At 39.6% G+C, this 12,197-nt stretch overlaps 2 protein-coding genes across 2 annotated transcripts in view; one reads left to right on the plus strand and one right to left on the minus strand.

The window, feature by feature from the left end:
• The window catches only part of LOC138968650 (uncharacterized), a 13,956-nt gene extending 8,299 nt beyond the window's left edge, over positions 1 to 5,657 (plus strand). The window contains exon 6 of the mRNA XM_070341241.1: positions 4,167 to 5,657. Within this exon, the coding sequence (XP_070197342.1) occupies positions 4,167 to 4,343 (177 nt within the window). The 3' untranslated portion in view covers positions 4,344 to 5,657. The remainder of the gene's footprint in view (positions 1 to 4,166) is intronic.
• The window catches only part of LOC138968656 (small ribosomal subunit protein uS3), a 79,226-nt gene that overhangs the window by 29,504 nt on the left and 37,525 nt on the right, over positions 1 to 12,197 (minus strand). The gene's annotated exons all lie outside the window — the stretch shown is intronic.

Consider the following 12,197-nt stretch of genomic DNA (forward strand, 5'->3'; position numbering starts at 1 on the left):
TGTTTATCGGTCTCCAACCGGCCTCAAAGACAAAGGAAAACTGACGGTGCTGGGTAATTGAAATCAAATAATGAACACTGACAGCATGCACAGCCGTAACCAACACCTTTTGCTCACAAGACATGTCAAATAAAGTGAAAAAATAGCAACGACTTACCATTGTGCACTCCCGTGTCGAGCTAAAACTTAAGTTGCGGCACAATTTTGCTTCTCGCACATCTGGCTTGTTGACATGCATCAACGAAGGGGCCTCACTCTGGAAGAGTTTCCTGCTCCGATAAACATGGCGCTTACGGCTAAAAAAAAACTCAGAAAAAAATCAATTCTGCGTTCTTGATAGCAATTTCGTCCAGACTGACTCCAGCTTTTGCTTTTCTTATTTTTCTCTATCGTCCAAGCCCATAAAATCGAACAAAGCGGATTGCGTTTGGATTTCCCTCTTTGAGATGACTGAGATTGCCCCCCTTGGATCGTTCCGTGCCAAGGCCAGTTTCAGTACTGGCCGGGTGTCCAAGATGGCTCTTTCTCCGCTCTTTCTCTCTATTAAGAGGTAGCGGCCTCTCGCATTTAGGAACCTACGCTTACAAGCCTTTCAGAAATCAGGGGGACGTGACGTGATATATCCGGCGTCGATTGTAAACATGGAAGAAGTTGCCGAGGTAAGTTCTGAAAATGCTAAAATAAACTCAGCAAAAGTGCATATGGAACATGTTTTTCGATGAGTTTTGCTAAGTTTAGTTTGGAGTTTTGGAAAATCCAGTTCATTGTCACCTCCCATTGTCACAAATAATTGGAGCGTGCTTTCTTTTCACTGTCTTCGAATCGCTGGCCTTTCAAACCGGACGCGACGCGCCCCTGAAAGTCGAGAGTCGTAACCTCGAAGGGTCACGTGACGAGTTGGCGGTCCAGGCTATTTGGTCTATGGTCTTATATAATCATTTAAAAAAAAAACGTGTCTTATATTACGTATAAAATAATTTTACTCTATCGGGCAATAAAAACAAACTCATAACTCATAACTCATAACATTTTATTGGTCCAACAAAGGAAATTAAATTAGTCATCAGCACATATAGGTCATTAATTAATAACTATAAAAGAATAAAAGAAGAAAATTCATAAAACCCATGATATAAAAATACCCTTTTTTCTTGCACACCTGACACACCGACACACCAATACACATGCATACATGCCTACATACATACCTACATACATACATACATACATACATACATACATACATACATACATACATACATACATACATACATACATGGGTGCGTCTCAGAATCTCGTCCTCTGTTTGTGACATTATCACCAAAAGTAAAATCTTCCCAGAAAACTTTGATAATACTATTTACACACTTCTCAGTGTGTACCTTTTCAGTTTAAACAAGAAAAAATATAACATTGCCTTTAGTTTGCCATATATTGAGCATTATTTGGACCATGTGTGCAAAATCACCCGTGTAACATGGAAAAAATAAAAGACAAAAAAACTGCATTTATAAGGCTGAAAACGACTTTTATTCAGTTATTATTGTTGAATCACAAGCCATTATAGAGTTCAATATGAAATGACTACATGCAAACAACAAAATAATGTTTTTTTCAAAGTTCCATGCATTCGTCAAAATTTCAATACAAAAATGAAAATTAATTAATGATATCCTGATCAGAACATGTTGATACATGGCATTCATTCAGTCTTATTGACATTTAACCTTCACAATAGCATATTTACAAAGATTTGTTGCTCTAAGACAAAATGTTAGAAAGTTATCCCAAAAGAATGCAAAATGGTCACCGATGTAACATGGAAACATCACTTTTGTAACAAAGAAACGGTTATGCTTTTTCCCACAAACTTTACTAAATGAAGCTGATTTTGCAACCAGATTCTTCTTAGGTAAAATGCCAAACACTAAAACAGGAACAGAAAGAAAAAAAGCTGGACAAAATCAAGCAAACTTGGCCCCAAAAAAGAGAAACATTAATGAAAAGTTCATCACCCACGTAACTCGGAAACGAACAACCAGACATGTATTATAAGGTTTGACATGAAGAATGCAAATGTTCAAAAGTGGTTCATTCAATTGTTGAGACAATAAACCAAAGGCATTGATTACATATAGAACAGTTGCCACTTGCAGTTAATTAATTTATTTTAAAAGAAATAATGCCCCCTGGCATTGAAGGTGGGGTCACGAATCATGGTTGCATCAGATGTAGGGACTAAGGAAATATCATCGATCCCTGGAAAGCAATAGTAGTTCCCCTCCGGTTTCCTTCGAAGGAACGTTACCACCAGTTCATCAGGTCGAATCTCTTGCACCTGAAACATGCAAGTACCTGCGATTTCAACTAAAGATTGATGCAATATGTGTACTAGTTTCACTAACATGAATTTGTTTAATGTCTATCAAGATTTTGATGCATCCACATTCACTGGCTAAAAACAAAATAAAGTAGTTATTTTGTTCAGACTTACCATTCCATTGAACATACAACTTTTACAATTAAAGAAAACATTGACACTTACCGTTCCTTTAAATGGATTTCGGAAATTTAATTTTGATAATAATTTTTTATATTTTTAATTTTCAGAGCTTGTTTTTAATCCAAATATAACATATTTATATGTTTTTGGAATCAGGAAATGATGTAAAATAAGATGAACGTAAATGTGGATCGTTTTATATAAAAAAAAAAAAATTATTACAATTTTCAGATTTTTAATGGCCAAAGTCATTAATTAATTTTTAAGCCACCAAGCTGAAATGCAATACCGAAGTCCGGCCTTCGTCGAAGATTGCTTTACACAAATTTCAATCAATTTAATTGAAAAATGAGGGTGTGACAGTGCCACCTCAACTTTTACAAAAAGCCGGATATGACGTCATCAAAAGTATTTGTCGAAAAAAAGAAAAAAACGTCCGGGGATATCATACCCAGGAACTCTCATGTCAAATTTCATAAAGATCGGTCAAGTAGTTTAGTCTGAATCGCTCTACACACACACACGCACAGACAAACAGACACACACACACACATACACCACGACCCTCGTTTCGATTCCCCCTCTATGTTAAAACATTTAGTCAAGTTTTGACTACGTGAAATCGAAAGAAAAACTATTATTAACAAATGTTTAGCCTAATTTTTCACTTCATAGAATATCATAGCAGCAAAAACTCACCTTTTCTTAAGAACCTTGGGTGTTGATCACTGTCGTAACAAAATCACAGACTTCGGAAACATTCTCGAAATCTTTCTTCGCTGCTGGAAGCTGAACTATTTCTCTCTGTAACTGCGCATGCGTAGTCACCCGCACCTCTAAGTCACTACGCGCAAAATAGTTCTAATCTTTCTTCAAAACTCTGAACATTATTTGCAAAACCGTTCACCATCGTAACGGAATTTTGAAGAAGCATGTCATATTGCGCAACTTTCAACTTAGTTTGCAGATGCAATTTTGAGAAAATAATACTTAAATAACATTTAGCTTAGCGATTTTCTATGCCCTTTCATGTCAAGATCGTGTTGAAGATGAATATGCAAATTCTAAAGTTCAAATTTAGGACTTGTTGCTGTTGCACGCGTGTGGAAACATATGTTACGACAGTGATGGCAAACTTTCAAGCGATTAATTTCGTTTAAAAAAACAATTCTGTGGATAAAATAACATTTCAACTGTCAAGTACACTTAAACCAAACACACATAACAAAAATAGCAGTCCTTGGACATTCTAAACGATTCTTGTAGTGAGGTACAAAACTAGTTGATGGTTCATGTCACAGATCAGACCTCCATTTTTCACGCATTTAATCATTTCTTTCGCAAAACAACCTTCATAATAATCATGCAAAATACTCAGTTTTGTTTGTACTATTTCTTTATTCATTTTACTTCTCAAACATACCAATATCATGATTTAAAATTCAGTATGTTTCAATTGTGGGCTAATTTGATTATGGCACACACAAAAGGATCAGTTTCTGAGACGCACCCACATACATACATACATACATACATACATACATACATTCCATGTTAAAGTGTAGTTAAGAACATCACAGTAATTATATCATTTGTAATTATAACACACACCTTATTTGTCGTATTCCCCCCCCCCCCCCCCTCCCCCTCCCCCTCCCATCAGGTCGACATGACTGGCTTTGTGCACTGGCTGGACTGGCTGACGCTGCTCCGCGGCGCCGTCTTTCCCATCGTCTACTGCTTCTACTCGTGCAGGCTGAGAGGACACCTTGACCCCCGCCTGTGTCCGTGCTTCAAGACCAAGGTCACTCCTTCACGGATCTCTCGACTACACGACTGAATTTAATGTGCAGATATATCTTAATAGACGATTTTCTCAAATACCTCCGTCGGATTTGTATGGGTTGTGAAATAGTGAATATTCTTGCTTTTCCGGCTCTGACAAATAACTTCACACGTACGTCCTCCTGTTAGGGTTTATATGGGACCTTCTATATATATATACGACTAGTGTCTGTCTGTCTGTCTGTCTGTCTGTCTGTCTGTCTGTCTGTCTGTCTGTCTGTGCGCGATGCGCGGCCAAGGTTCTCGATGGATCTGTTGCAAATTTGGTGATCATATTCAGGTACACCCTGGACACAACCTGGTCGATGAGATATTTTAACACGTGCTCTCAGCGCGCAGCGCTGTGCGCGCTGAACCGATTTGTTGTTGTTGTCTGGATTCACTACCAGTAACTCTTCCTTATCTTCTCCAGTGTTTTCAGCCGCGATTATCTCCCTTCCTCCGTGTGGCGTCAATCCATATTCCCGTTACTACGTTACTATTTTTAGGTCACTGCACGTTACTATTTTTAGAAGGTCTCCAGTGTTTTGCGCGTTTATCTTTTTTCCTTCGTGCGCCGGCGAAGCCGGCGTACACCCGGCAAAGCCGGGTCCCAGGCAAAGCCTGGTATTCGGCTCTACTTCTTCCAGGCGAAGCCGGTACCCGGCGAAGCGGGTAATCATCTAGTGGGACATATCTCTCTCTCTCTCTCTCTCTCTCTCTCTCTCTCTCTCTCTCTCTCTCTCTCTCTCTCTTTCTTGCACTCATGTATAAATACCCTTGCTTTTCCAGGCTCTCACAAATAACTTCACACGTGCTCCTGTCCACGTGTTTCCGGCACACTGGCACTCGCTAGTGATTGGCTCCTCCAATGTTTGTCCGAGTAAAAAGCAAGGGCATTCAGTTTCACAACCCGTACAAACCCGACAGAGTTATTTTCAGCATTCGTCTTGAGACCACAGGAGCTTGTGTCAAAGCGCTGGTCGATCGAAATATCCCATCCTTTATCCTCACTTCAGGGAAACTATTATTACCACTGATAATAAGACCGGCACGGTTGGCCTAGTGGTAAGGCGTCCGCCCCGTGATCGGGAGGTCGTGGGTTCGAACCCCGGCCGGGTCATACCTAAGACTTTAAAATTGGCAATCTAGTGGCTGCTCCGCCTGGCGTCTGGCATTATGGGGTTAGTGCTAGGACTGGTTGGTCCGGTGTCAGAATAATGTGACTGGGTGAGACATGAAGCCTGTGCTGCGACTTCTGTCTTGTGTGTGGCGCACGTTATATGTCAAAGCAGCACCGCCCTGATATGGCCCTTCGTGCTCGGCTGGGCGTTAAGCAAACAAACAAACAAACAAACAAACAAACTGATAATAAGCTCTTGTGTTGGAGACCATCGCCCTAGTTTCATTGGATGTTTCGTGTATTTCTTTGAAGATTTATTTCTTCCCACGGAAGCTATCGTGTGCACGATTACCAAAGATCTGTCTCGGGTTGTATATTGGCATAAGGTAAGGTCAGTTAAGTCTGTGGAAGTTCAAGAGATTCGTGACAATCACAACAGTGCAAAATATGGAACACCAAAGCTGACTTTTTACCGGGTAAAATGTACCGGTAGATTACATTGGGTCTCTTAACAATACTGTTAGAATTTGGGCCAATCGGAGCTTGAGATACCCGGTAGATTTTGTAATCTAGCGGTAGATTTTACCCAGTGAAAAGTCACTTTTGGCGTTCCCCAGCAGAACTCTCAGTGAAGGTTTTACTCCGGGAGGTTCCCCCGGACAAGATTTGTAACTTTTGTAAAGGAGATCAAGACAGTCAACAAGGTTTGAAGGAACAAACTTAATGTGAAAGTAATCAACTTTTGGAACCTTCCTTTGACAGGAATAGACCGGTGTAACACGAAATTTTTACTCCACGAAAAATTTACTCCGGAGTAAAAATTTCGTACGAAATTCTTACTCCGAGTAAAATTTTCGTACGAGAAAAGAACTCCCCAAGGCACGAAAAAATTACTCCCTCCACGAAATGTTTACTCCCCATTTTTTTTACTTCCAGTAAAAATCTCGTACGCGAAAATGGGATGCGGGCGAAGGGATAATGCCAGTATGTGATCTCGCGCAAACGAATGTCGCGCTACCCTCCCTCCACCCCTTCCACCACCAAGACTGTACGAAATGTTTACTCGTAACTCACCTGTCGTGGGGAGTAATTTTCTCGTGTAATGGGGGAGTACTTTTTTCGTAAAGGGAGTAACATTTTCGTACGAAATTTTTACTCCGGAGTAAAAATCTCGTGGGAGTAATTTTCTCGTGTTACACCGGCTAATTGTATATAATTATTTGTAAAGCATGGAGATTACCGTGGGAACTGAGAAAGAAAAAACCAAATTGCATCGGTGTCGATCAGCATTATCAACTGAAGAGACGATAAAAATTAATAGCCCGCCAATGGGCCAATATAAGGTAAGGTTAGGTTAGGTTAGGTCAGGTAATGTAAGCTTGGCTAAGCTGTACTAATATCCTTGTACTCCTGTTGGGTAACCCTCTTCCTCCTGCTTGTTTTGTCTTAATTATTATCTTGGTTTCCTTTGACTCTGATTTTGATCCAGATATTTCTATAGTAGTAATGTTATGTTCGACATCATTTGTGTTATTTTCAAACTGCGTAGGGCAGGTAACACGTAGTATAAGCGTTTTTCTCGAGTTTGTTTGTTTGTTTGCTTAACGCCCAGCCGACCACGAAGGGCCATATCAGGGCGGTGCTGCTTTGACATATAACGTGCGCCACACACAAGACAGAAGTCGCAGCACAGGCTTCATGTCTCACCCAGTCACATTATTCTGACACCGGACCAACCAGTCCTAGCACTAACCCCATAATGCCAGACGCCAGGCGGAGTAGTCACTAGATTGCCAATTTTAAAGTCTTAGGTATGACCCGGCCGGGGTTCGAACCCACGACCTCCCGATCACGGGGCGGACGCCTTACCACTAGGCCAACCGTGCCGTTTCGTGTCCCTATTGTTTCCCCGTTTTATTATTGTATCATGTTTAATTGAATAAAACCTTGTTTAAACCAAAACTGACACGGGTTGCTTTCTCCTTGGAGAAAGCGAGCTGCCATATACAGTACGGCGCTTGTTGTTTTTATAACGGCATCCTGCCACTTTGACACACCAAAAATGTTCACAGTTCAGCTGATTCCTGTGCTTAGCGGATTTTTTGCTTTATTTTTAGAAGTGAGTGCGCACACGCATGATTGTGTGTGTGTGTGTGTGTGTCAGTGTGTGTGTCTGTTTTAAGATACAATGTATATATATATAATATATATAATACCACATGTGCTTTAATTCCTCCAGAGCAGAACCCCATTTATAATACCTTCACCAAAGGTTATGTATATATATATTAGTCTAGAAATTGAAGTTTGAAACATGAAACGTTCCTATTTTGAGAAAAAAACACCTACAGTTTAATGTGCTTTGTTATTTTGAGAGAATGCTTGAGGTGAAGGAAGGGCTGACAGAGGTAAGTGTCGGTAATTTTTGAATTTTTTTGTTTTTGTAAAATAATTATAATGGACAGGAGTGTAACTAAACAGACATTTTTAAGTGTCAGCTTTACTGAATTGCTTTATGTTTTGTCCAAGTGTAGACCTCTAGAAGCGATACTGGACGATTTTTCCAACGTTTACTGTGTTTTCGGATTTACTACGATTTTTTAAAAGTGTTGAACCCATTTCAGATTTACCTGATTATCTTTTCTTGATTTGGTACTTCCAAAGAACAAGTGGTACTTTGAGTTCCGGTTTTATGTTTTAACCAATCAGAATTTGGTTCCTAAATAAAGTCGTCTGCTGCCTGTCCCAGCAGAGTCGGCAACAAGCACTGCTTGCCACATGTGTGATGTTACCAACAGAAATAGCCATAAATTGGACAAGGTAGCAATGTAAATGAATTGGATCTAACTAATGTGCTTGTACTGCATCTCTGGCCTTTGAGTTCACTCCAAATGTACTGGCTCAGCGTGAGAGGCAACATCCTGTCGAAATCGTAAGCACGAGGCTGACTGGGAGATTATTATTCGAAGAGCATGGATTTTTGTTTATTTGTTGCTTAACGTCCAGCCGACTACGCAGAGCCATATTAGGACGAGGAGGGGGGGGATGAAGGGGGCCACTTGTCAAGCGATTCCTGTTTACAAATGCACTAACCCATTACTTGTGTCCCAGCAGGCTTTAGTAAAACTAAATTAATACCTACTGGAAGATTACCAGTTTCCAGTATGTTAAAATAGGCTTAACCTATCTACTGCTGGACTTACATCAGAACACTAACAGATTAAACTATACATGAATCGCGAGACAAGCGGCAAGAGAAGAGATTTTTGGAAAAAATACAGGTGAATGAGCAAGAAGGCACAAAAAAGAAAAGAATTCATGAAGAAAAAGAGAGCATGACAGGAAAGAGGAACCAAAAATCTACCTAACAGCAAACTAGAAAGCTCCTGCGGTTCCAAAAACAGGAGGGGCCTTTAATTTCATAACCGCAGTGCCCCACTGCGGGAAGAGCATGGATTGTAAGTACAATACTTTACATGTTCTCGACATTTCTGTTAATCTTTCCCTAACTTTAATTGTTTCCTTGATTTAAAACCCTAGGGCTTGTATTTTCAGTTGTGATACTAAGCACGTATCTTTACCACAGTATCCGATCACTTCACACTTGAAGTTTGGAATGATGAAGTGGAATTAATTCTGGATCTAATTTATTCTGTGTCCCCCCCACCCCACCCCTCTCGATTCCTTTTTTCGCCACATATGTATTGTCGTGTTAGGGGGGTAGATGCTTGTACTGGCTGATTTTTTTTTCCTTCGGTCAGATGCAGATGATTGGAAAACAAGAAGGGCAAAGCCCATACGACTCACATGCTTGACCTTGACCTTTACATGACCTTGACCTTCAGAGTCAAGGTCAAATAACTAAACCTAGCAATGACATCATACACTAAGAACTGCTTTACACATTTTTCCTACCAAAATACATGTGACCTTGACCCAAGGTCAAGGTCATCCAAGGTCATGCAACACAAAGCTGTTAATTCAAGACATAGGAAGTACAATGGTGCTTATTGCCTCTTTCTACCATGAGATATGGTCACTTTTAGTGGTTCACTACCTTATTTTGGTCACATTTCATAAGGGTCAAAGTGACCTTGACCTTGATCATATGTGACCAAATGTGTCTTATGATGAAAGCATAACATGTGCCCCACATAATTTTTAAGTTTGAAACAGTTATCTTCCATAGTTCAGGGTCAAGGTCACTTCAAAATATGTATACAATCCAACTTTGAAGAGCTCCTGTGACCTTGACCTTGAAGCAAGGTAAACCAAACTGGTATCAAAAGATGGGGCTTAGTTTGCCCTATATATCATATATAGGTGAGGTATTGAATCTCAAAAACTTCAGAGAAAATGGGAAAAATGGGAAAAATAGCTGTTTTTTAGACAACATTTATGGCCCCTGCGACCTTGACCTTGAAGCAAGGTCAAGATGCTATGTATGTTTTTTGGGGCCTTGTCATCATACACCATCTTGCCAAATTTGGTACTGATAGACTGAATAGTGTCCAAGAAATATCCAACGTTAAAGTTTTCCGGACGGCCGGCCGGCCGGCCGGCCGGCCGGACGGACGGACGACTCGGGTGAGTACATAGACTCACTTTTGCTTCGCATGTGAGTCAAAAAACCTTGTCAAGGATTTCAGAATGTAATAGATCTTCTGGAAGTTTTTACGGGATGGGTCCTGTTACATACATGAATGTGCCCAAGATGAACTTTTGATTAAACATACACACACAAATGAATCTCTTGAGTTTGTTATACGGCGAATGTCCAGTTTCCACCACCACGTCTGTGGTATGTTTTTATACTGTTTGATTGAATAGACTGACGTGCATTCTCTCGCAAATGTGCGCGCGTGTGTGTTTGTCTGTGCCTCAGACTTATTAATCAAAGATGATGTTGCACATTGCAGATCTATGCGACAGGAGCAAGTGGACAAGACAGCTACATCTGTCTGAGCGAAGATCCAACGGTAAGCTCTTTTAGCCGAAGACAGCGAGCCTGGGTGCATGCAAGCTTCTATCATGTTCGTGTGAGTGCTGCAGGGCTATTAGACGACTTTTCATTATTCTTGATTTGGAGATCCATGCAGGGTATTAGAAAGTGCAGAATATACACGTTTAAACAAATACGATGTGTGTTTGCTCTGAAAAAAAAGAAAAGACGCGAAAAACAAACATTGTATTTGTTTAAAGTATCACAAATATTTATTACCTATATCTGCATGTTTTGATAATGATGAAGGGTAAATTACTTTGACGTGTGCTTTTAAAAAAATTTTTAACCACACTGATAACGAATGATAGAAACACAAACACACTTAATAACATATCCACAAAAATTGTAACAATCAATGTAAGCTGAACAATGCCTGCTACACATGTCAGGCCTCAGAAGGAAGTAATTATTAGATTCAGACAGAGAGAGAAAGCCCAACACGAAACCAGTTGTGAAATTTTTTATTTCATTATGTAATATTAAAAACACGACAACAACGTATTTCTTGTACTTAGTTTCGTGCAATTATGATTGCAAAGTATGTCTAATTGAGTGGCATAAAGAGACACAGTTGCATGAAAAAAGGTTGGTTCACCAACTCGGATCTTGACTAGGATCAGGATTTTACATGGACACAACCTAGAATTTAACATCCTGGGGGGAGGGGGGTACTGCGCCTTTCACATCAAGATGTAAAGACATTTATTTTAAATAATACTTATTAGAAGGGAAAAAATCAAACAAACTACGACAATTGTTCTGAGGGGAGAGAATTACCTCTTCCGAAGAAATTACCTCCCTTGCTTTTCTTGTCGTGACTTATGTAGAGTAAAGTGAATAGAAAGTGAATCAGTCAGTAACAAACAAACAAAAAACCCATTTACTTAGATCAACGAGGAGTCTTGAAGTATTTGTCAATGTTAATCTTGTATGCATAACAAACAATATATTACGGATTGATAATTAAAGAAAATCGTCTCTTCTACAGGGTTGACCCCCCTAAAAATGACACCCACAACCATGCAAATTATTTCTGCATCTGTTGAACAAATTATTTTATATATGGTATTCATTAACTTCAGTTTATGTTCTGCCTTTCCAGTAAGTGGCAATTTTGTAAATTGAATGGTCTGACTTTTGTGCAATTTTAATTGTTTTCTCCAATTTCGGGGGTCGACTAAACAGAACGAGTTTTGACATTGAGCGGTAGCCATTTTTACCTAATTTAAACCCTTCAGGCTTTTACCTTTTTGATTATTTTGAATGTCTGAGTATGTAAAAACATCCCCTTCAACCCCCAGGCTATCGATGACCTGAAGAAAGCATGCAGTTACAGCTAGGTTCAGGGCAATCCTCAGACACGTTGGTGTCATTGGTGACGCAAAAGTTAGATCATTTAACCTACACATTTGCCACTTTGTGAACTGCACATGCATAAAATCAAGTGTACGTATGCTGAATATGAAGTTATCCAGTCAATTGGTGAAGAAGTTATAGCATTTCTGTCAGTTAACAGTATCTAAAATCTCTAAAGTAAAATCTGACATATTCGAAAGTTTTGCCTAAACACCCAGACAATTTTTACGATACTCTCCTAAGCTTCTCCACTTCTCAACCCTGTCTTGGAAATGAATTCGAATAAGGCAGTCAAAATAACTTAGTTTGGAGCACCCATCAATCAGAATAAGCATTAACTTTTGACACAGGAAATATCTTCTACCGAAACCTCTTCTTGTTTTATT

This window comes from Littorina saxatilis, linkage group LG6 (assembly GCF_037325665.1).
Source record: "Littorina saxatilis isolate snail1 linkage group LG6, US_GU_Lsax_2.0, whole genome shotgun sequence".
NCBI lineage: Eukaryota > Metazoa > Mollusca > Gastropoda > Littorinimorpha > Littorinidae > Littorina > Littorina saxatilis.